Here is a 26,140-nt window from a genome sequence, read left to right as displayed (position 1 = left end):
TCTGAAGCATTTCCATGCTCTAATTGCATTAGATTCTCAAAACGTTTGATGAGGCGGCTAGGGCAGGAATTATCACTCCCATTTGAAAGATGAGGAATCTGAGGGTCAAAAACATCTTACGACTTGGTCAAGGTCACATGGGGGCATTAGTGGTTAAGTCCAGCCTGGATTCTCAACTCTTTGGACTGTGCTTTGACCACCCCACTGCGTAACCTAACAACCATGATGATTGTGAGGGAGCCACTGCTGACCCAATACTTACTGTGGTCTGGGCACTGGGCTAAATGCCTCCGCAGCATAATTTCATTTAACCGTCTCAGTGACCCTTTGATAAAGGTAGCAATATCCTTATCAGCTATAATTTGCCTACAGTAAGACCAGGAATCGTTAGGCATTTCACACGGAGTGGTGATGCTGCATAGTTGACACAAGTGTAGAATGACAAGGAACAGTGTCTGGGTCCCACTATAGAACAGAAACCAGAGTTATCCATTGTGAGTTTTGCCAATGGATTGCCTTTCATGAAAGTTGTGTGGGTGTTCTGTTCATCACAAAGTGAATGTTTGTCTTGGGCTGGGTCCTCGACTACTACACTAGGCTGTCAACACTTTGACTCTGACATCAATTCACAGAAGGCCTAGAACCAACCATTCTGATGATAAAGAGTGAATGAGGAAGGTGGTGGAAAGACAGGTTTCAACTGAGAGGCCTTGCTTTCAATTTCTCCTTGAAGGTTAAACTCCTAATGTTTCTCCTAAAAGAACTTACTTGTAGAGGCAGTCTGAAATCTCTACTCTTGAGATCTTTTAGAAGATAGAGGCTCCAGTGAGACTTTATCTATTACCATCCTCACTCTTCGAACCTCCTCAGGCCTTCCTGAGTCTTTTTATTTTTTATTTTTCTCCCTGAGTCTTATCTGGGCTGTAAAAAACTCTCAACCAATCTTCTCTGGCCCTCTGGCTTCTGATATACATTCCTGTTGCCTGTCTTCTTTCTGGGACAGGTCTGATGATGACCCTCCCTCCACTGGGAAAACTTCAGTGGATCCACAGATCCTATAGAATAAAGGCCACTTTCCTTGGTCCTTTTTCTTAATCTTGTTCATTACTAAGAGCACTAAGAAATCCTCTGTTCTGGCCATACTATCTTCCTTTCTCAAAAAGGCCAAGAACGTTCTCGTCCCCCAGGCTTTGCTCATGTTAGAGTATTACAAGTTCTTATTTATTTATTTATTCATTCAACGAACTATTACTAAGAGACTGATGTGTGTGCCAGAGTCTGGGAGTACCCAGATCAGAAACAAAGCCTCTGCCTTAAAGGATTCAGAGCCCAGGGATACTGGTTCTCCTCCCCTGCTCCACACCCACCCCAATCCTTCCTGCTGTTTTCAGGAATGCCCCCCACTGCATATCATCAAAGGAAATCCTGCAGACTCTCTGCAACTCAATTCATTCACCAGGTACCCTAAGAAACCTTCCCTGAGTCCTGATGTTACCATCTTGTGTACCTATTTATTCTGCTTAACTAGTTCTTTACTTAACTAGCTGTCACTCTCTCGAGAACACAAAGGCCTTTTAGGAGAGCCACCAGGGTCTCAGTAATTCTTCATCCTCACATGACTTTGTCTCGAGCAGGTGCTCAAACAGTGCCCACTGGAAGGAAATGAAATCTGGCTGTGCTAACTCCTACTCACCATGGACAATGCTTAAAATGGACTAGTACTTCCTTCTTACCTCACATGTTTCAGAACCCTTGAGACCATTTTTATTAAGTATCTGTGACAGACTATGTCTTAAATCTGAATCATTCCACACTAGGTATCTCTCAGTCTGGGCAGACTGACCTGGAGAAAACTCAGGGCAAAGAAAACACATTATGATGAACAAAATATCTAAGCAACTTCCATAACAGGCAACCCACTGGTGAGCCTCACAGTGAACATCTCTGATCTCCACTAAAACGAGGCTCAGATACTCTCTGCTTCCAGCTCAACCTTGTGTGCCTGCTACACAGAATCCGTGATACATTAGAAATGGCAGCTAATTTTTGGTTTTACTGTAGGCAATTAAAGCTGCATAGCTAAACTCTGCCTTTATCAATGGTGCTCCTTTATTCTGGTTACTAAAAAGTGAAAACAGGGCTTTCCTGGTGGATCAGTGGTAAAAGTGGTAAAGAATCCACCCATAAATGCAGGAGACACAGGTTAAATCCCTGACTGAGGAGGATCCCACATGCCATGAAGCAACTAAGCTTATGTGCCACAACTATTTAGCTTGTGCTCTAGAGCCCAGGAACTGCAACTACTGAAGCCCACGTGCCCTAGAACCTGTGCTCTGCGATGAGGAAGCCATCACAATGAGGGGGCACGCATCACAACTAGAGAGAGCCCCTGCTCCCTGCAACTAGGGAAAAGCCTGTGCAGCCACCAAGATTCAGGACAGCCAAAATAAATACATAATTAAAAAATAAAACACAGTACTACCTTAAGAAAAGTAAAAACAATAATACAAGTCAACAAGCATTGCTTGGTCCTAGCTTCGTGATGGTTCTGGACTGGAATGAGATGGGATGCTCAGTGAGGACCTGGCCAGCTTCCGGGAATGGCCTGTTGTTCTCAATTCACTGTTCTCTCCTCATCACCACTACTTCCTTATGGAGAAATCGGTATGCCTTTTACCTTCCTTTTTTCCCTCCTCCCTGGAATTCATCCTGGTTTTCCAGAGTCTTCACCTAACACTGCTAGATGACCCCAACACATGAGAATGAACTCAGGCCTCAGCCCTGGCAGTGGGAGAAGGTAGCTCCCTCCTTCATGGTCTTACCTCGGGAGCGATGTAGTCAGGTGTCCCGCAGAAAGTGGTGGTCGTGACACCGTTCAGAATCCCTTCCTTACACATCCCAAAGTCAGCCAGCTTGCAATGACCTTCTGCATCCAGAAGGATGTTGTCCAGTTTCAAATCCCTATAAGACAGGGCAGAACCACATGATTAATGCTTCACTTATCCCATTATGACCTTTCTAGCTGGAGAGATATGCACATCTCAGGGAAATCTGCTACAGAAAGGGAAGTCTTCAAGGAGGCTTTACCTGCCAACAACCGACCACATTCTAGGGCTCTCACCCACATGGCCACCCCCGACCCAAAGATGCCCCCCATTCACTCCAACATGAGGGAGGAATTTCTGTAACCTCAGGAATGTCTAAACCCTGCTTTGGTTTAAAAAAGTCAGCAGCTATTCATTGAAGCCCTACTATATGTGGAAATTTGTATTATTCAGATCATGAGTTAATCATAGGAATCAGCTGGAAGGACAAGACTGACATATTGGAACCAGGTAAGCAGATAAAACACATAAGAACCAAGTGCTACTTTACAAGGCACTATGTGAGCTATTGTTTTCAGTAGGGAGATCATTGATGGCTGGTGTAGGTAGGGAGGGCTTCCAGGAAACCGACTCTCAAGAGAAAGGATAGAACATGAAGAGAAAAGGTGGGAGGGAGGGGAGGGCCAACATGATAGATGCAAAAGGCAATGACGAGACCAGAGAACTGGGTCCCCAGGATATAGTGAGGCAGGACAGGCATGTTGAAAACAACCATGAAGAGCCTAGAACACCAGGAAGAAGGAAGTTGAGATTCAATCTGAGGGGCTGAGGATAACTGAAGCCCAGCCTGCACAAGCAGGAAGCATTTGCAAGATCAGTCTCCTGGGGGCAGGCAGGCCGAGTGGGGGAAGGGTCTGAGTGCAGGAAAGAAGGCACAGTAGCTGCAATTCCCAGGACCCATAAAGCTGGGTGGTTCTCAGGCCTCAGCCGCTGCGGCTGCCACACGGCCAGTTCTACAGTTTGGGGTTCCACGTAAGATCTCACACATAATCTAGGATTCTGGATGATAAGTCCCCTGCCAGGCAAGTCTGCAAATTCTAGACCCGTCTCACAGAAAGATCCAGATGGAGGTCCTCAGCCTGGGTCTCTCTCAGCAGTCACTCTGGGGTGGGGGTGGGGGGGGTCTTGCAGAGACAGCTGATTCCCCAGCACACAGGGCAAGAGGGACCTTTCTCACAGGCCTGCTGGCGTCTGGACTTGAACTCCAGCCACCGCCAGGAATCCAGGCCTGAGTGCAAAGGTGCAGCAGGAAGCACTCTGAGGCTGGCCTGTCCTGCACCCGTGGCCCCATTTCCTCGTACAGCTGGGACTTCTTGAGAAAAAAAGAAAGCACAGAAAATGTGCTGCCCTAAGCAAATGCCTGGGAACTACAGAAAGAAGAGTGCATCCGAGCAGCCGAGCCCCTGGGACCAGGGCTCACCAAGTCCCCTCCCTGGCCGCTGTGCAGTCAAGGCTGGGCTCTAGCTGGCTCGATGGGGGTGGGAAACAGCGCGAGGAACACGGCTCGGGCTCAGGTAGCCTGGGTGACAATCACTACAGGGGTTAGGTCCTGTGCAGGTCTGTGATCTCGTGTGCTGGTGGGAGGGACTACTGTGGAGAGTGTGTCAAAGTAGCCCATCTTTAACACCTTTACACATGAGGGCAACACAGAGGGAGCTGGGAGTCCTGCAAACGTGTGAGTGGCTGAGGCTGACTCACGGCCCCACCGAGTTAGGGCCCTACTTGCTCTCTAGACTGGAGCTGCCTTTCCAAGACCCACCCCTGCCCACCATGATCACCACAGCAACACTCAGGCTACTAACAACCACAGCCTGCGGGAAGCGCACCTGGTCATCGACAAACCACAGTCGTATTCTGAACAACTGACAGTTAGGAAGAGCACTCTCCACATGACAGTGCAGAAACTAGCCAAGGGAAGGCGGAAGAGGTAAGTGATTTCTGTAAGGTGACAGGGTGCTGATGGAACTCGAACCTGAAGCTGGGGACCACTGCCTCTGGGTATGACACTCCCCCACCTTCTGGCCTTCTCAGTGAGATTTTCAATGCCAGGCACCAACCCCAAATTTAAAAGGAGCCCCGCATGCTATTGCTCAAAGCACTCTCTTTGAAAATGTTTGTTATGTCACAGGAAAGACTCGTTTGCTTCTGTGTGAATGGAATAAATTCAGTAGATTCTGAGCCAGCCTGAACCTTGCCCTCATTCTGAAAGTTGCGACTCAGCATTTCCGGTCCACCAAGCTCAGCCTTTCCTTCTGCTTGGGGCTCCTACTTAGAGTAAGAGAAGGTAAACCTTCAGTTCGCCACTGTCTCCCATTCTTCTCTGCCCATCCTCGCCCTGGCCCAGGTGCACACCATCCCTGGGCTCTCTGCCCCTCTCCCCTCTGGGGGAGAGAAGCCACTCCTGATGAAGGCCAGGGTGGCCACCAGAGCGAAGCACATTTTGCTGGCAGCTGGCCCTTTGCTGTGGCAAAGGGAGGCCCCAGGCCAAAGCATTTCTTCCTGCTGTCTTGTCACTGGTGCCTGACATATTCCTCAGATTCCCCCTCCACTGTCTATATTTATCTAAACTTCAACTCCCCACACGAAACCAAGTCCCAGGGAAGACTTCATAATTTATATTCCTTTCCTTTGTAACAGGAAAGATTAGCATAGCTTGAAAGACCCCTGGGTGCCTGAAAGGCCCTTAGTGAAACTCTATTTATCTGAGGGGTCTTCTAGTCTCATTAAAAAGAGAAATACCACAGGGACCAAACATTTCCTGTCTCAGGCTCTCAGTGAGTCCCCAGGTGGGGTTTCAGGGGATGGCAGTGCTCAGAAAAGCCCAGGGCCAGGGTTGCTCAGGTGGAGAAAGACAGAGGAGGGGAGGGGATGAAGGCTGCCGGGGGAAGGGGGTAGCCTTGAAATTCTGCTTGTTGCACAGCCAGTTGAAGACTGTGGTCCCCTCATGATCTCCCTCCTTCTCCAACCAGCATCGCTGTTCCGGAATCCCTGCGTTTCTACTTGCTCTTCCTGCCCCAGGATTTCTCTCCTTTGGGCTTTTAGCGCTGCCTCTTTCTAGGGATCCCTAAGCTTCCCCAAGTAGCGGGGTGAGAAACAGTCCTTTCCTAGCCTTGCCTTCCCTTCAGTCCAGTTTGCATGGCAGAGTGACTGGGCTTTTCCTTTTGAGAGAAGTTTCCCCTGGCCCTTGGGTCATGGCTGAGCAAGGAGTAGGTACTTGCCAAACTTGGGGACTGACAGCTTTGCAAAGAGGGGCTCCAGCCTAGACATCAATCCTTCTCTATTCAATCCCCAAATACAAGGTCAGGGCACTTTTGAGGACTGGAACATTGTTTATGGAGTTGTTGTCCAGTTGCTAAGTTATGTCTAACTCGTTGCCACCCTAGGTACTGCAGTGTGCCAGGCCTCCCTCTTTCTCACCATCTCCCAGAGTTTGCCCAAGTTTATGTCCATTGAATTGGTGATGCCATCCAACCATCTCATCCTTTGTCACCCTCTTCTTCTGCCTTTAATCTTTCCCAGCATCAGGGTCTTTTTCCAATGAGTCAGCTCTTTGCATCATGTGACCAAAGTATTGGAGCTTCAGCATCAGTCCTTCCAATGAGTATTCAGGGTTGATTTCTTTTAGGATTGACTGGTTTGATCTCCTTGCAGTCTAAGGGACTCTCAAGAGTCTTTTCCAACACCACAGTTCGAAATCATTGATCCTTTGGTTTAAGGAGTAGGTTTTTCTTCTTTTTTTTTTAATAATGGAAACAAATACAGCAACATCCCTTTCCTTATATATGAGCCAATGTGACAGGCCTTTATCAAGCTGATCTATTAATAGTTTCACTCAATCTTTTTCAATAGGTAATACATTCATGTGTTCATAAAACTCAAAGTGTAAAGGGCATACAGGAAATATTCTCCCCTTTGCCTCTGCCCCTTCCCCGCTATAGGCAATTGCTTTTAACTTATTCCTTGTGCATTCTCTTGATCACACTTTAGACATAAATAAGAAAATGTGAATACACATTCATTTCCTTCCTTTAACTAACTGGGAACTTGTTAAATGCACTAATTTGGACCTTGTATCTTTTACTTATTTACTGGATATACTGGAAATCTTTCTGTCTTGGTACATGAAGAGCCTCCAAATTCTTTTCTATGGTTGCATAATACTCCATCATATTTTTGGGGGGCCTGTTTAAGATGCTTCTAATATTGTGCTACTATAAATAGTGCTGCTGTGGCTTAGCTTGTACATATGGAATCTTTACATATATGAAGGTAATTGTGCATATATCCTAGAAATTTGAGTCTAATAGTACAAAAATGTTGATTTTGATGAATGTTGTCAAACTGCTCTCCTTGGAGGTTGAACAATTTATACTTCTAGAAGCGAAGGTGATAGTTCCTGCTTGCTACCCTGGTGTGCTATCAGGTTTCTGGTAGTCTGATAAGTAAAAACAGTACTTCAGTATATATCCTTAGGTTTCTCTGTAAGTTTGAGCAATTTTCCTATATTTGAAAGTGATCTGTATTTTTTTTTCTCCTTGAATTGTCAGTTACCCATTTTCCTTTGGTGGTGTTTGTTTTTTGTTGATTGTCAGGAGTTCTTTCTATATTAGGAAACAGCCTTTGTGTGGGCTAAGAATTGCAAATGCTTGTCCCAGTTTACTCTTTGACTTTGACATTGCTTATGCCAGTTCTTGCCAGGCCAATATTATTTTTGATGTAAGTGAATTGATGTTTAATTTTATAGGTTTTAGAGTTTATGTTTTCATTTGAAAGGCTTTGCTCTACCTATTTCAAAGTTATAAAAGCATTCTCCCAAGGTTTTTCACTAGTACTTTTATGCTTTCATTATATAAAGATAAGTCCGTGATATGCTTGGAATTTATCTTGATAAAACATAGGAAGTATAGATCCAACTTTGTTTTCAGACTTCTAGTAAAGTGTCCCAATCCCATATGTTAAATAGTTCATCCTTTCCTCACTGATTGAAAAACTACCTTTATCAAATACTGGTATTAAATGTCCATCTATATTTGGATTTATTCCTTTACTCTTCACTCTATAACATTGATCTGTACCACACTTTTTAAATTATTGTAGGTCTAAAATATATTTTAATTGACAGTAGGGCTGGCCCCCTCCTTCTCCTTTTTCAAAAGTTCCTGGCTACTCTTGCGTATTTATTTTTCCATTTGAACTTTAGAATCATCTGTCTAGTTAAAAAAAAATTCTTAGTGATGTTTTTATTGGAAACATGTTTAAAGTTATAAATTAACTCGGGGAGAATTGATCTTTCTATGATGTTGAGTCTTCCAATTCAATAACGTTGTTTGTCTTTCCATTTGTTCAAGTCTGGCCTGTGTCCTGGGAGAGCATTTTAAAGTTCTCGCCTGTAGATCTTTCACCTTTTTGTTACACTTTGTGGCAGCCTGCCCTGTGGTCCCAATATTCACTCTCACTTTCTGCCACAGTGAGAGAATGTTGATTCTTTTAAGCCAAGCACACAGTGATGCAGCTACAAACTAGGATTTATATCCTTCTTTAGAGCTGGGCATGGTTATGTGACCAGGTTCTAGCCAATCAGATGTGTGAAAATCTCCTTGAAAGGAAGAGCCTTACTCTTCTTTTTCATTTCTTCCTCTAGACTATTACTTGAATGTGGAAGTAATGTCTGACAACCACCTTCAATCCTGAAGATAAGGACCCTGCCCCAAGAATGGTCACTGGACTACCTATACTTCCAGATAACATTCACATTATTTAAAGCACGGTTGTCTGGATTTTACATGTGAATTGCAAACTGAATCTACTTCTAAATAACCTGTTACTATTTTACATTTCACATTCCTATTGTATACAGTCTTGTCTTCCATTATATTTTCTATCAGGTTACACGTGTTTGCACTAACTATTGATTTCTGCCAACCATTCTGTACCCTGATGCTATACTGAACTTCTGTTTTTGTAAAGAAGTTCTCCAGTTGATTCTCCTGGCTTTTCCAAATCATCTGTATTAGTGATTATTTTTCTCTCTTCCTTTTCAGTGATTATATTTCTAACCTAATTCTTCCATCTGGTTGTATTACTAGAACCTTGAGAACAATGCTAAAGAATGATGGTGATAGTGAGCACTTTTGGTAGTCCCTGATTTTAGGGGGGTACTCCTAGAATTTCTTCCTCAGGCAGAATACACTTGTCATGTGGTACCTGGATGAGGGCTACCTTCCTGTATTTCTCTACTAGATGGAGGACTTGTGAGAACTTCCATGGAGCCTCCATTCGTCCCCCAGCTGCTAGAGGTCCAAATGGGCTGTGTGGGGGCTGGAGGGAAAGAGTTAGGGAGCAGGTCATATACTGTCCCTCTGGTCCAGGGTTTCTCACCCTTGGCACATTGGATTGGCATTTGATGCTGGATAATTCTGTGTTGTGGGAGGGCTGTCCTGTGCATTGTAGGATGTGTGGTAGCATCCCTGGTCTCTACACATTAGATGCTCTTAGCAACCCCCACCCACCAATTCGTAACAACCAAAAATGGCTCTGGCTCTGGACATTGTTAAACATCTCCTTGCAGGGCCTCTGGTGGACAACTGCTTCTCAAATTTAAGTCTTAAACAGTGATCAAAAGCTCCAAGATGTCCTGACCCAGGTCATGAGGACAAAGAGGGATTTGGAAGCCATGGACTGGCTACCAGGAAAGGGTGCATCTGCCTATGGTATTCTCTGCCATTTCATCCTGGGAGACAAGAATCCTGACCACAACAACCCTGCTGACATCTGGCATCAACAACCACCTTTTTAAATGTATGAAGAAATGAATCCTTAGAAAAGGCGAGTTACTTGCCCAAGGCCACAGGTTGATGAGAAGCAATGCCATGCTAACTCCACACAGCTGCCCGTGTCCACCTTATGCCAAATACGAGACCCACCTGTGAGCTGGAAATCTCTATCTGCTGCTTGGGCCCAGACCCTTTGGGCTGGGAAAAGAAGGCTTTGTGGTGAGAAGGGGACTACAGAGGCTGTGAGGTCACAGTGGCTGACAGGGATGGGCTGATTTAGAGGCAGGATGGTATAACCAAGGCTCCCTTGGGGAAGGAGCATAACTCTATTCCAGAAATTCCAAAGACAGCAAGAAAGGAAATTCCCTAACCAAGATACCTTAAAAAAATTCTATAAAACCTATGGGGATGGCAGGAAGGCCTAGCAGTTGGTTTTAAGGAGGGGAAAAAAACTAACTTTTCTTCTCTGATCAACTATACTAGTTTATTGTGTTGAAAAAAGGGAAAGGGACCTTTGAGTGAAAGCAAAGGTTCCTACAATGAGTTTGCTGTGAGCTGGGGAAGAAATGCTCTTGTGCTGAGGAGAAGTGAGGTCTTCCCACCACAGCTGTTAGAGATGGGGCGAGATAACAACAGGCCGAATTATACTTTTACTTTTAACAAAAGTATACTTTTAGCATGACATGGAATCAACTGTTGATATCTCTAGAAATGTATCCATGACAGTTTGAAATACATAATTTGGCTTCTTAGAATTGCACACCTCTACCCACCTTCCCCATGGCTATTTATGCACCTAATGACCAAAGAAATTGTGGATGCCTCTGTGTTGTGACCTGAGATGCCAGGGAGGTACCCCCATTTGTCTCTTCCTGATAGAGAGTGAGACAGTTCTGTATCTAAATCCTAACTAGGCTACTTTTTAGTTGGATGGTGTTGGACTAGTCCAAAATATCTTTGGGACTCAGTGCTTTTATCTGTAAAATAAGCAGAACACTGTCATGACTGAATGATGTAACCAATGTGAAAGCTCAGGCACAATGCCTGAGACACTGTAGTTACCCCAGTACTCTACGGGGATCTCTAATAGTCATTGCTTAAAACCCACTTGCCATGTGAGGGCAAGTCACTAGAATTTTTAAAAAATACTTACTACCTCCTATTGTGTATAGAGGAGACTGATGGGCTGCAGTCCATGGGGTCGCAAAAAGTCGGACATGACAAAGCAACTAACATGCACATCCTACTGTGTATAAGTCACAGAGAGAGACACTGTCGGATGAAAAATAGGAAGCCTATGCAACTGTAACACACGAGAGAAAGCAACAATTGATACTTAAAGGGGACAGAGATTGAAATTTTCAGTCTAGCCCAGCGAGAAAAATCACAGATTCCTTTCCCCTGGGCCTGAGGAATGACACCTGATGGGAACCCCTACAGCCCCAGGGGAGAAGACAATGGGAAGAAGGTAGGGACCGAGGGGGGCGGTGTGGGGTGGGGCAGCACAGGTGTTTCTAGTCAGGACTGACATGACAGCTTCCAGACCCTTAGTTAGTGAAGTGCTCAGGCCCCGGGATCTCCACAGCTGGGAGTGGGGCCCATGGGGTGGCTGTGGTTCACAGCTGTAACCTGTTCCTAAGCTCTGGGCTTCCACATCCTTACGGCTATCACATGCCTTATCTTTCTTACTCACCACAACAGCTCTGGGCAGTGGGTAGCACCACCCCCAATTTATAGATAAAGAACCTGGGGAGCACAAAGCTTAGTGACGTGACTAGGGGTTGGCACTTCAGAAGTTGGGTACAGCCCTCCTTTCCTCCCACAGCACCATCTCGACTGAAAATTTCATTCTTTGCCATTTGTAAAATTATAGTGCCCCAATGTGATGGTTAGGTTCCCCAGTAATAAAGGCCAAGAAACTCTTCTGTAAACCACAGAGCATTTAGCAAAGGGTTGGCACCCATGAGACTCAGGAGAAAAAAGAAAAAAAAATGACTTGAAAACGTGTCCTAAAGGAAGAGACCCATATGTGCCTGTCTCCTTCACCCTGGTTCCATTTATTTTAGTACCCTCACTTCCTGGTATGCGTACCCCACCAGCAGGCTAATTCCACAAAGCTCAGGCCTGAGTGCCACAGAAACTGACAGTAAATTCTTCCATTTATGTGAAGATAAGAGATGCAAAAGATTACTTCTTGGGATGCCAAGTATTTGGATCACCAGAGAACAGGCCCTCAGGGGGAGGTTATGAAGAAACTCTGCTTGTTTTGGGGCAAGTAGTGGAGACTTGCAAATAACTGTGGTTAATCAGATGGGAATCCAGGCTATTCTGGCAGATGACGTCAAACACTTTCACAAACTTAATAATAAGCTCAACAAAAAGACCATTTGCCCCTTCAATGCAGACTCCCCTTAAGATGGCAGCAAATGCTAGTGACCAGCTGTCATCCTTTCTCCCGGCTTTGTCTGCTGCAGCCACCTCCCATTTCTCCCAGAGAGGCCATGTCACTCAAGTATGACCCTATGCCAGACGGGATGGCACATGAGAAGCCTAGGAGACTGCACCTCCTGCCTCTCCATCAAATAGAAAAGCATAATTTGCTCTCAGAACCAAGGTAAATGATTAAAAAAAAACCCTCCACCCTCTGAGAGTTAATGATAATATTTCACTCTGGGCCAGTCTGCAGAGAAATCTTTCTCCAAGTCTTTTCATAGGAAAAAGTTCATTGATTTAGGAACCAAGTCATAACCAGCTTTTTTTTTTCAGATGCTTTTGTATGCTCAGGCTCAATGGTACATCTTTTACACACATTATCTCATTTAATCTCACAAACAGTCTACAAATCTCGTCAGATTATTATTCTCTCCTTCTTAAAGAGGAGGAAGAAGGGCCTCAGATGTCACTGACCTGGTCCAGAACACAGAGGTGGAGAGTGACAGAGTTGGTGTTGCCCGACATCAACTCCCATGTTCTTAATCATTTTGCTGTGTCATCTGGGGAGGAAAAAAAATGCTGTACCATGCTTTTGCCCTTTTTGTGGGATTGAAAACACAATTTTTGCTTTTGGGGTGGTGGTTGCTCTTGACTCATGGCAACATGGTTATAAGATGTAACTGATAAGCTACACACTGCAGTTTGGACCAAACAGAAGACCCCCTTCTGAAGACAGCAGACTTTAAAGCTACTATACTGACAACTAGAAACCAGGGGTGTGAAAGAGCATCCCTGTTCATTGCCAAAATAAACAGCCTGGGGCTGTACCTGGGCATTAAGACTTGGAATCACTGTAGAATCACTTGTCTGATCGCATGATTCTCCAATTACTTTTTTTTTTCACCCACAGTAATGAAAGCAAATTCTTATCCTTAATACTCATGGATAATATCCTGACCTCCACTGATGGGAAATAGGCCTTGACTTGTGTCTTCAGCAAGGAGGATGGGCTGCCCTGACCTGACACTTAACACCTAGCCCTCTCATTCCTCTCCAGGTCATCAATCAACTTGGCTTTGAAATGGCTATCTGGGGTTCAGTGTCCAGACTAGGACCAAGGACAATGGTGACCTCAAGCAAGCTGCTTTTCTGAGCTTTACTGTCCTCAACTACAAGGTGCAATGACTGGATACATTAATCCCCAGGACCCTTGCTCTAACATCCTGGGAAGCTAAGGCAGCTGGAACACATGAATCTTGAACTTGCAATCCTGGCTGTTGGACACCAAATGTTTCCCTTTCTGCTCCTGAGCAAACCTTTGCCAGCAGACATTTTGATACAAAATATAAATCTGACCACTATCTCCTACTACTTGCGTTCTTCAAGGGCACCCCATGAACTCACTTTCTAACATGGTGTGTGAGATGCTGTGTGGTCTCCACCAGCCTGGCCTTTTAGCCTCATCCCTCAACATACCCCCCTCAAAATCCAAACTTGGGGCCTGTGGGTGGTTTCCTAGATGTGTGAGACTACCTCCTGCCTTAATGTCTTGGCACAGGCCCCACTGGGAGTATCTGTCTTCCACAATGCCCCACTCCATGGGGGCAGGGCCTGGGAATCCCTCCAGTGCCTGAAGCATCCTAGCTTCCCAATACCCATTGGTCAGAGGAATGAAGAAAGGAATGAATAGAGAAGTGAATTTTGTGGATCATGGCTCCTCCAGTCAGATGATCCTATTTTCAGATAACATATGCAACCACTAAGATACATTGTTCTTTAAAAAAATACTAAAACTAAGGCCAAAACCCCCAGAGGCAGCTGAATCTAATGTTCTCTTGCACCTTCCAGTCCATTCTCTGGTTTCACACTGGAAGAACCCTTTGTTGACACCAGCAACTTCCATGGCAGTCAGAATGGCACCTAAGAGCCTTACTCTGGCCTTGGAACTGGCCCTTCCCTGTCTCATTTGGTGCCCGTTTCCCCTCTGTCCAGCCACAGCGATGGTGTGACAGCTCCTCAAGCTCACTGAGCACTTTCCTGCCTTGAGGCCTTTCCCACGTGGCTGTTCCCTCTCCCTAGAGAACAGGTTCCTTGGCACTCTGGTTTCCATCCCCTTTTCTCAAAGATGCCTTTCTTGGCCACGCTGTCTAAAGCATCCCATCACCTCTTGCCCCTCCCTTTCCTTTATTTTCAGTCACCCTGCTAGTTTCCTAAGCAGCAATGATTACAACTTGCAATTACTTTGCTTGTTTACGTCCTTGAGTTTACAGTTTCCCTCACATGAGCTCCACAAGAACTATGTCTCTGTGTCTGCATCTTGGTCCCTAGAGCCTTGCAAAACGCCTGGCCTTCAGTGTTTGTTGAGTGTCTGGACCCATATAATGGGCAGGATCCATATTAAGCCCATTCTAAGGACAGTCTGCTTAGTGGCATGTCAACAACTCCTAATATATCCATTGCCTACTTGGCCCTCCTACATAATGCTCCAGACTATTTACTGAGATGCTACTCAGGGTCTGCTTTAGAGCTAGGCCCTGAGGATACTGAGAGAGGACATAGTCCCTCTCCTCATGGAAAGCTCTCTGTCTTTGAGACATAAGTGGACTTGAGTCCAGAATACTTGGGATGGTAAGCTCTATACCAGAGGGACAAACAGGATACTATCGCTGTCCTTAGAAGGCAAGCGTTGCTGGTCTCATCTTTTTTGGGCCCAGCTATTTGCAGCTCAGAACCCAGCCAGCACTCTGTCGTCATAGAAAGGGCTACTCCAGCTAAAGGACCAAGAGTAACCTTTCTGGGGGCGTGCCTGGAGTCTGGCAGAAGTGGACTATGGAACCCTATTCAGGGCCCAGAATTCCAGGACAGGAAGGCCAGAAAACCACTCTTCAAACTCTTTTGTCAGGACGAGAAATTGCCATATTGTGAGTGTATGGCTTCCATGTCCAGCTACGCAAGGAGCCACGTGCTCAGAGAGTGGTCAGTCCCTCACAGGTCAGCCCAACCCAGATAAAGAGCTGAGAAAACGCAAATGCAACTCCAACAAGTTGAGGAGGATGTAGGGCAAGCACGTCTTCCTGCAAAGTGGGGGTCACCCAAGTTACTTGGAGGATGTCAGAGGCCTCCGGCAAGGCCAGGGAGCTGAAAACGGACTGACCTCTGAAGGGACAGAAAACAGATTTTATTACTCTTAAAAAAAAGAAGTTGTACATTTATATTTGTTTAATTTGGCCACAGAAGGTATTTGCTTTGAGAACGAGTGGTGCTTTTCAGCTGATCAGAGGTGTAGGTGTATGTGCATGTGTAGGCATACATGTTGCTAGGGACGGGTACATGCTGTGTTCATGCCACACGTGTGTTTGTGGGCTTGGGCTAAGGGGGATTCACAGGTCCATGAGGACAAGGCAGGTCAAAAAGCTTCCTCTCTTTTATCAGGGAGGACATAATCTGGCAGAGTTTATGAAACAAAGACAATTAGAGCAGTGAGTGCTGGAGCACTGAAGAGTGCTCCACTTGATGAATATTTATGAGGAACCTACTATATATATATACTGGGGAGGTCCAGGTTGTGGAGTGAGGGCAGGGGTTGACCAGTAGGTCAATTCGCATAGCCCAAGTCTGAGATGCCTCGGCAACACTTAACTGAACATGCTGACCAGGTGGTGATACAGGAAGGTTTGGGCTGGAGAATGAATGAGTGTGGGTGAGATAGATAGATAGTGTGTTCTGAGAAGATAGATAGTACAGTGTGAAAAGAGAAGAAAGCTAAGATTGGTCTGTGAGTAAGTCTAGCATTTAATGGGTGGGACTTGCAACCAAACAACCAGAGAGGAAGCTCAGGAGGCTCAATGTCCAGGAAGCCCAAGGAGGAGGGACAGTCTACCTAAGGGCCTGGCCAGTCACTGGCAGGCTGCTGGGGGCCTCAAGTTTGGTGATCCAGCAGGTCCAAGTTCTTTCTATCCAACTTAGGCCCAGGGAGATAACATTGCTTACCTTTATTTATATTTATTGATATTTTCTCTATATGCTTTGTGACTCCAATTTAGAAATAATAATAATAGCAATGATAATACTACTAACAATAACCTACTCCAGTATTCTAACCCTTTCCAGTACTCTTGCCTAGAGAATCCCATGGACAGAGAAGCCTGGCAGGCTATAGTCCATAGGGTCACAGAGAGTTGAACATGACTAAAGTAACTTAGCACGCACTAATAATAAATTATACATTTCAAGAAATGACTTGCCAAATCAACAGAGGTATCAAGTGCCAGGGTTAGCCTGGTGAATAGTGTTAGTAAAGAAAAGAAAATGTCAAACCTGTCAATGGGAAAAAGAGAAGGAATTTCCAAAATTTCACTCAGGAAAAGAAATAAAGCAACAATTCTGCAAGTGACACTGGGAGACATGTCCCTGCATAAGACAACCTAGTGTCCACATAGAAAGAACTTTCATACAGAGAAAACACACTAGAGCTCCATGTTCTCCAGGAGGCTTCCAGGCTCTAACTGAGAAGGACCTAGCAGCTTCCCCTCCTCATGAGTGGGTGCACCCAGCCCAACAACAGTTCAGTTTCCTGGGTCCCTCTCTCTAATCCACCAGCCTCACGGCCCTCTGGCTGCCCTCCCTGGCACTCCCTACCTACTGCTCCACTGGAGAGGGCAACTGCACTCAGGATATGTTTTTTACTCCCTTACCTTGAAAAATCACTCTCCCCTAAATGACAAGTCCTTCTGATGACTGGCAAATCTGTTCAGCGTCATTAAGCTAAGATGGGCATTTGCAGCTTGATATATACAACTTCCCCCAGGAACCTCCATAGACTTGTCGGAAGACTGGAGAGTTAGTGGAGGAGATGGTGCGATACCACTTCCCAAATTCTGCCTGGAGGGGGTGTAGGTTCCCTCCAGGACTCTCCCAGTGGCCGCCTCTTTATCCCACCTCTGAATCCAGCCTGAATCAGCTACCTTTTTTTTTTTCTTTTTCAAACCATAGGACCATTCTTGAAGCAGAATTTGGATTTTCCTGATGTCATTCAGCTAAAATTCAGAGTGACTTGGCTGGCAATCACCAGCTGAACATATCCTCAGAGCAGAGCAGGTTGTTTGGGCATAGATATGAGACCCATCTGAATACAGAGTTCCAAAGAGTAGCAAGGAGAAGTAAGAAAGCCTTCTTAAATGATCAATGCTAAGAAATAAAGGAAAACATTGAATGGGAAAAACTAAACATCTCTTCAAGAAAATTAGAGCTACCAAGGGGACATTTTGTGCAAAGATGGGCACATAAAAAGAACAGAAATGGTATAGACCTAACAGAAGCAGAAGATATTAAGAAAAGGTGGCAAGAATACATGAAAAACTATACAAAAAAAGCTCTTAATGACCCAATACACCATGATGGTGTGATCACTCACTTAGAGCCAGACATCCTGGAATCTGAAGTCAACTGGGCCTTAGGAAGCATCACTATGAACAAAGCTAGTGGACATGATGGAATTCCAGCTGAGCTATTTCAAGTCCTAAAAGATGATGTTGTGAAAGTGCTGCACTCAATATGCCAGCAAATTTGGAAAACTCAACAGTGGCCACAGGACTGGAGAAAGTCAGTTTTCATTCCAATCCCAAAGAAAGGCAATGCCAAAGAATGTTCAAACTACTGCACAATTGCACTCATCTCACACACTAGCAAAGTAATGCTCAAAATTCTCCAAGTGAGGCTTCAACAGTATGTGAACCATGAACTTCCAGATGTTCAAGCTGGATTCAGGAAAGGCAGAGGAACCAGAAATCAAATAACCAACATCTGCTGGATCATAGAAAAAGCAAGAGAGTTCCAGAAAAACATCCATTTCTGCTTCATTGACTACATCAAAGCCTTTGACTGTGTGGATCACAACAAACTGTGGAAAATTCTTCAAGAGATGGGAATACCAGACCACCTTACCTGTCTCCTGAGAAATCTGTATGCAGGCCAAGAAGCAATAGTTAAAACCGGGCATGGAACAATGGACTGGTTCCAAACTGGGAAAGGAATACGTCAAGACTATATATTATCACCTTGGTTATTCAACTTATATGCAGAGTACATGATGTGAAATGCAGGGCTGGATGAAGCACAAGCTGGAATCAAGATTGCCGGGAGAAATATCAATAAACTCAGACATGCAGATGACACCACCCTTATGGCAGAAAGCAAAGAGGAATTGAGGAGCCACTTGATGAAAGTGAAAGAGGAGAGTGAAAAAGCTGGCTTAAAACTCAACATTCAAAAAAGTAAGATCATGGCATCCGGTCCCATCACTTCATGGCAAATAGATGGGGAAACAATGGAAACAGTGATAGATTTTCTTTTCTTGGGCTCCAAAATCACTGCAGGTGGTGACTATCAGCCATGAAATTAAAAGACACTTGCTCCTTGGAAGAAAAGCTATGACCAACATAGACAGCATATTAAAAATCAGAGGCATTACTTTGCCGACAAAGGTCCATCTAGTCAAAGCTATGGTTTTTCCAGTAGTCATGTGTGGATGTGAGAGTTGGACCATAAAGAAGGCTGAGTGCCCAAGAATTGATGCTTTGAACTGTGGTGTTGGAGGAGACTCTTAAGAGTCCCTTGGACTGCAAGGAGATCAAACCAAGTCAATCTGGTGGTTTTATTTCCTATAAACACATACTGAACACTTAACACAGTTGGTTAAATCCGTGAATATGGAACCATGAGTATGAAGGGTTGATTGTAACTTACACATGAAGTTTTTACTAAGTTTGCATGAAGTTTATACATGAAGCTTGCATGTAACTTTTTGCTTGGTTCCTCTAATCCCTGTGCTGTTCAAGGGTCAACTGAACTGTACCTATATATTATATACAGAAGGATTTGTTTGGAGTTGTATGTTGCCTATATACACAAAGTATGTCTGTAATAAAGCATCTAGTATGATTAATGTATATAATGAATATTTAGTATAATAATTTGTATATATATCCATATTCTATATAATTAATATATGTATATATAGTATAATACATGTACCTAGAGAATATGTTTTACAAAAACTCAATAGAAGTTTTAGTAAGTTCTTAGACTATACTCTGTCATTGGTCCCTTCCCAATTTTGCAACTTATTTTTACCTACTAGTTTATGCTAACAGGGGTATAAACAACAATTACACTTGAAGCCTTCAGTGTATACAAATGTAAAATCTGTCTATCAGGCTAAAATAAAATCACCATTTTCAGGCACTAAGAGCTTCAAATAGAATTTTATTAAACAAATGCTAATTTCTTAATCTGCTGATAACTGTCAGTTTTTAATTGCCAGCAATCAGCTTTTAAGATATATATATATATCCACAACCACATCAGCTCTTTTTTGAAACATAAATGTTCTGATTTAATGGAAAATTACTGCAGGGCACAAGTATAAACTATAAAACAATGAAAATCATAAACCCAAATGGCAGCAATTCTCAGTGAGTTTTATGACATCAGACTAAACAGCTGCCAATCTGAAAAGCTCTGCCCTGGGCCCCACAGGTGAGCTGGCTGGCTGGAGCCAGGGGCAGGCATAGGCAGCTTCCCATGGGTGGCTGCCAGCAAGAACCCAAGTTGGCTGGGGTCTCCATGGAAGTGGGATGGTCTGCCTAGGGCTAGGAGGTTACAGGGCAGAGACTGCCCATAGGTTTCTAGCCAACCTATTTCCCTTTCATAGGAAAGACCATTTATTCATGCATTCAAATATTTACTGAACAGCTACTGTACTGCTCTCATCATGTGTGATGTACTGCTCTCATCATGGACGAAACAAATTCCCTGCCCTCATGGAGTTTACCTTCTAATATGGAAATTGATAATCAATTAATATAACAATAAATAATATGTTAAGAAATGAAAGTGCTATCAATATTTTGTCGGGGATGAACTCTGGTCCATGTCCTTGCTTCTTTTCCATTAAGTGACAAGCATTTATTGAGCACCTCCTAAGTGCTTGGGCCTTTGTGAGATGACTTTCAAGAGACAGAATACTAAGATTTGGCTTCTGCCACCTGCAGGTGGAGCCAGGAGAAAATCCTAAAGCCACCGTGCTGCACCTCATGTAGAAGATCTCATCAAATTCTCCTCCAAATTCTCTGAAATGGGATTAACATCACTCCTGTTTTACGGATGGCAAAACTGAGACCTTGAGAGGGTAAACAGCTTGCCTAGAAGCCTATGGTTAGTGTCGAGGTAGGAACGAAGGCCTGTACCTTGCAGAGTGAGCTCCTAACCATAGTCCATATGTGTCTACACTGGATGGTAGAAACATTGGCACTGAAGGACTTCCTGAGAAGCTATAAGCTGCTCAAAGAAGGACCCACATCTGCTCCACCATCCACATCCTTCCCGGGCCCACAATGCCTGCCCCAGTGCAAGTGCCATTAACCCTGACAGCCTGGTTGTTCTCTGGTGCTGTCACTCCAAGATCACCCACCCAAATTTTCAGACCAGAAGGTCTTTTGGTGTGTGGTCATCCAGCCCTGACTTCTAAATAATGACACTTCATTGGCTTGTCAATCTTATTATTTTTTTCAATCTTATTTTTAATGGTCAAAAGCAGTCTAGATTTGGGGCCCTTGGAAAACTGGTTAAAGGTCAATGACATAGGATTAGGGGATGTTCACCAAAACAGGGACTCTCTGTGATGCCATGGGAGGATTAGTAAGGCAGAGAACCAGAGACCAAGCAGGAGACTGTGATGTTTCACAGATATGAGTTTAAAGATTACTCTGACTGTATTATTATCAAGAATAATGTGAAGACAGTGACTGATGCTCACAGAGCCGCAGGCCCCTCACCTGTAAAATGGGGATAACAATACTCCTGCCAAAGGCTTACTGTGATGCTTAAATGAGATCATATGTGAAGAATTCATTACGGTTCCTGGCACAGAGTGGGTACTTGACAAAGATCAGTTTTAATTCCCTTTCATGAGCAATTTCCAAACATGATCATTCAAACCACTAGTTTCTTACTCCTTTCTAACCAACAAAAAAAATGACTATCTGCCAGAGAAACAGATTTGAAAGTCTGTTGGATTTTTTAGACTGACTACATTCTAAGTGACACTGTAAGGAAGCAATACAGTGGCAAACCACCACCACCACCAACAGAAGGGAAAATCAGAATGAGGAAATATAAATAGGAATTGTAGAATGTGGGCTATGGTGCTTACATTTTGCCTTAATTTCCCACTCTAGTTGACTTTGTTATGGGAGGAGGGGGTGGGTACCTTGGGTGTGAGTTGTGGAAGGGCATGGGACACTCAGGCATGTCCATTTTGATACTTCTAGGACTTTTGAGGCATGAGGCATGAAGGGCCTGTGAGCTGTTCAGACTGCGCTGTGCCATGGTCAAGTTTAAGAGACATGGCTGTGTCCAGCCTCCTTGGTCCCTGCCCATTTCTCCCTTGCATTTTCCAACTTGCCTGTTGTGTCTATGATCTACTCTATCTCTGTCCAACAAATTCCTTTTCCGTACAAGTTAGCCAGAGCTGTGCTTACTATTAAGACCCTTGACTAACCCCTTCTCAGTCCCAGGCCAATCTAAATACCCCTCACTCACATGGGTTGCTCGTGATGACAGCTGCTCATTGTCAAAGGCTTACAAACTTGGAACTACCTAAGGAGCCAGGCCAATGATTTTGAGAGTGGAGAGGCCCTGCTGGTTACCATATATTCACAAATACCTGTTGACCACTAACTCTGTGCACAGTGCTGGTTGGGAGCTGAGACCGATATTGAGAAGAACAGTGAGGACCAGCAATACCAACTGCATTGGTCTTCATGCTCTAAGAGAAGGCTGAGGCAAATAACAGCTATTCAGTGTATGTTGACATGACCCAGCAGCTTAGAGGTTAGGACCAGATGCTGGTTTAAGGCTCTCTCCCTTAAAAAAAAAAAAAAAAAAAAAAGGTCTATACAGCTGTTTCTACTCCATCTTCAAAAAAAAAAAAAAAATTAAGCATATTATAAAAACCTAGAGGAATCCTCCCGTAGGACACTGTATTAAGAGATGAGGAATCCAGGGTTTTAGCAATATGTGAAAAAAAATATCAATGATGAATTGTTTAAGGGCAAGGATCAACGAGTTTGAACTGAACAAACCTGAAAGATAAATAAAGAATCGAAACTAAAGCAGCAGAGAAACTGGGAAGGCCCAGATCTGTAGGTTTTTCTGGCCCCAAAGCCTTGCTTTTTTCCATACTTTGCCCTTCTACTCCTAGTCTAAGGGTCTGGAAGCTTAAAATAGCACAAATAGACTCTAGCTTTTAAAGCTCAAGGACAACACCCATGTTTCAAAAGAGCTCATCTAAGGTAAGCCTATTAATGCTGGGCCTTAAGAAAAATGTAAATGAGTGAAGTGTGTCTTCACCACCCAGGACTTTCCTCATCTCACCCTTGTCTGTCCTCAGTGCTGCCGGTCCCCTAGGCACAGGGTCTGCTTCCTCTGTGCTGGCCCTGCTCTTGCCTCCCAGCTTCCCTGAGAACCTGGGGCACCATTATTCACCCTCCAGGCAAGTGGGAAGGAAACTCACAATTGCCAAACTCTTGGGGAGATCCAAGGATACTAAAGAAAGTTTCTGCTGGGAAAAAAAGCTTCTACTCCAACACTACAAAGGGAAATAAAAGATTCAACTATTAAGAAGCATGAAATAAAAGGTATAAATAATAAGTGCTCATGTTTAGGTTTTTGCAGAAACTGTCTTCTCTGCCTAGAACACTCTTCCCCACTCCTCACTGGTCACCTCCCAGCATTTCCTGCGAGAAACTTTCATGAGCTCCTCCAACTAGGTTCAGTGCTCCTCCTAAGAAGTGCCAAGGTATTTGGACCTCCCCTATCAGACTATTCATGACAATGAAGTGTGAGCACCTGTTTGTCTATCTCCCCCACTGGGCACAAGGAGGGGACAAAGCTACCCAGTCGAGTTCACCACTTCATCGACACAGGACCTCTCACAGTGTCTGGGATATATTCGGCACCTACTAAAAGTGTAACGGCTGACTTCTTAAAAATGAACAGAGGTGCTCAGAGGAAAGCCAGAGAGAGCCCTGTGGGCTGAAGGGGGTCAGCTTCCAAGACAGGTAGCACTTGGGAGTTCTTACTAAAGAAAGACCCATGAAGTAACTTTCTTCTGGAAGTTTAGTGCTGGCTGTGCCACAGCTTGGATGCTAAGCTGATAAAATAACACCGCCTAATAGACGCACTCTACAAGAACCAACCTGTTGGGCTATTAGTACCATGGCTTGGCAGTCTCAAGCCTGCTGCTTACATTTGCCCTGATGTTTGTACAGATTAACTTGCCTTGAATAATTTTTAATCATTTTAAACAAGTACTTCACTTCGATACAATGGAGACACGTACAACTGGATTTTGATTCACACTCCAGTTTATTATGGCAGTAATTATGTACGGAATGGACGTTGATTTTCATGCTTATTTAATCCTAATGTGAATTAGGAATGACTCATTGTCATAGGCTGAAACATTTGTTTTTCTCAGAGGGTGCTTACTTATGTACCTACTAAGTACCTTCACATGTTAATTTTTTTAATTTTTGGTATGTGTTTATCGGCATGTGTGAACTTAGTAGAAGGAAATTACTTAAAGAGACTAAAAAGTTGAAAAATTTCACCAGTTACTTTGGATAGATGAAGTGAATGACTAATTCATGTCTCTCCTGATGATATAGTTAACCCTATCCAGGAAACTGACTTCTGTCTCTCCTATCCTCTTTAAGCTCTGCATGGTAAGAGCCAAACTCTGGTCCAATATGCCAACTTCAGAAAAGATTCCTCTCTTCCAAATAAATTCTCATTAACTCAAACTAGTAAACCCAATCATTGCTACCTAGAATGCAACCCCAAAGTCACTGGGGACCATGCTAATTTTTCCTTTCTGTTAGAATATGGGTCACTAAGTTCTATGGAATGTGTGAACTGTGTACAGAACATCAATTAATTTTCCAAAGACATTTTTACTAATATTTAGATAAATATAAATGCAAGTCAACTGAATTCAAATTTTCTAAAGTTTGCATACATATATATGACTAAAGGCAGTGAGGTAGAATTCGAGAAATCGCTACAGAAAGAATTGGGCAACTAATGGCTAAAGTGGGCAAAACAAATCATTACCAAAGTGTCTTATTTGTGCCCCAGTGAAAGAATCCAAGTGTGACCTTTTTCCTAGAAAAGATTTAACTGTGTGTAAGGAGTTCTTTTTGAGACTCACCATATTTACCAATTATGTGGAGGCTGCTAGTGGAGAAATATATTTAATTGTTTAGGGTCATCTGACATTATACAAACATATAACACAATTATCCTTGTCATTCACCACAAGGACTATGTAAGGATCTTTGTTAGATATAATGGAAGATCAGAGAGATACAAGACTTGCTCCCAGTCTTTAAAGGGTTTAAGTCCATTAAAGCTAGACCAACGGGTGAGCTACGAAGGACTCAGGATATGCCCTCTTTCCTCTACCCAGAGGCCCTAACGTAAACATCTGTGTTTTAAAAAAATGACCATGTAAATCCATGAAGAGCCATGGATTTACATGGTCATTTTTTTTTAAAAACACAAATAGGGACTTCCAGCTGGGGAGTGAACATAGAATTATAGGGTAGTGTCAAGGGTACTGGTCAAATAAGGTTTCACAGAGGAGGAGGGACTTGAGTCTATTAATATCAGCTGATTAAACTGAGCTATTCCTTAAGAGGTGGAGCAGGCAATGGCAACCTACTCCAGTATTCTTACCTGGAGAATCCTATGGACAGAGGAGCCTGGTGGGCTACAGTCCATGGGGTTGCAAAGAGTTGGACATGACTGAAGAAACAGCACATTCCTTAAGAGGAAATTCTCCCCAGATGATTGTCTATTCATACTCCTTGTGGCAGCAACGCCATTTTAATTAGAAATAAAAATAGTGCCCTCATATCTTCATTTACAAGCAAACATTTAAAAATCAGGCTTCCCTGGTGGCTCAGTTGATAAAGAATCTGCCTGCAATATAGGAGACGTGGGTTTGCTCCCTGGGTTGGGAAGATCCCCTGGAGAAGGGCATGGCAACCCACCCCAGCATTCTTGCTTGGAGACTGCCCAAGGACAGAGGAGCCTGACCGGCTGCAGTCCATGGGATTGCAAAAATTCAGACATGACTGAGGGACCGAGCACACAGCATTTAAAAATCACGTTTCTAACTAGGAGACTCAGAGAAATCACTTGACCGCTGTCAGTTGCTTAAAATCAGCCATGCCTTGAGTTTGCTTCCCCTTGCATCAGTACGTACCTCATAAGTCTCTTCATTCATTACTGGGAACCTCATTACTCTGTGCTTGAAAAGGCGCTAATCCTCACCACCTAAGGGGGTCAGAGAAGACCTAAAGCGTAATGTAATGTAAAAACCAATATATATGCTTTTGATCTTTGTGATACAAAACAGAATGCTTCAGGATAAACAGTAAGTTCAGTTCAGTTGGTCAGTCGTGTCTGACTCTTTGTGACTCCATGGACTGCAGCACGCCAGGCTTCCCTGTCCATCACCAACTCCTGGAGCTTGCTTAAACTCATGTCCATTGAGTCGGTGATGCTATCCACCATCTCATCCTCTGTCATCCCCTTCTCCTCCTGCCTTCAATCTTGCCCAGCATCAGAGTCTTTTTCAATGAGTCAGTTCTTTGCATCAGGTGGCCAAATAGTAAATGAGAGAAATTGTTCATTCCCCCAAGAGAAGTAATTCTTTGCTTTTTGGGTCATGCTTTTGACTCTCCCAAATCTTTTATCTTCGTTCTCTCATTGAACCTCATTCTAGTCTCATTACTCCCCAGTAACTTCCAGAATTGAGAGGTAATAGTTTGAGACATTAAAGGGTGTGACTTGCTTATCTTTTTACTCTGAGTTTCCTATGAGCAGTGTGTTGACCAAAAAGAAGCGGGTGGGGGCTCAAGTGTTTTCCTTTGTAAAGCTTTTCCTTTCCTTGTATTTGCACATTTTTGCTAGTGAACTTGA

General features: G+C 43.9%; 1 protein-coding gene across 3 annotated transcripts in view; it reads right to left on the bottom strand.

Annotated features, from left to right (window-relative positions):
• Nucleotides 1-26,140, bottom strand: part of PRKCE (protein kinase C epsilon) — a 534,046-nt gene that overhangs the window by 34,843 nt on the left and 473,063 nt on the right. For all 3 annotated transcript variants that reach the window (XM_070477675.1, XM_070477668.1, XM_070477678.1), the window contains one exon: nucleotides 2,823-2,961. In XM_070477675.1, coding sequence (XP_070333776.1) covers nucleotides 2,823-2,961 — 139 coding nt within the window. The remainder of the gene's footprint in view (nucleotides 1-2,822; nucleotides 2,962-26,140) is intronic.

Source organism: Odocoileus virginianus, chromosome 2 (genome assembly GCF_023699985.2).
Source record: "Odocoileus virginianus isolate 20LAN1187 ecotype Illinois chromosome 2, Ovbor_1.2, whole genome shotgun sequence".
Classification (NCBI taxonomy): domain Eukaryota; kingdom Metazoa; phylum Chordata; class Mammalia; order Artiodactyla; family Cervidae; genus Odocoileus; species Odocoileus virginianus.
This window is presented reverse-complemented; position numbering and strand designations above follow the sequence as displayed.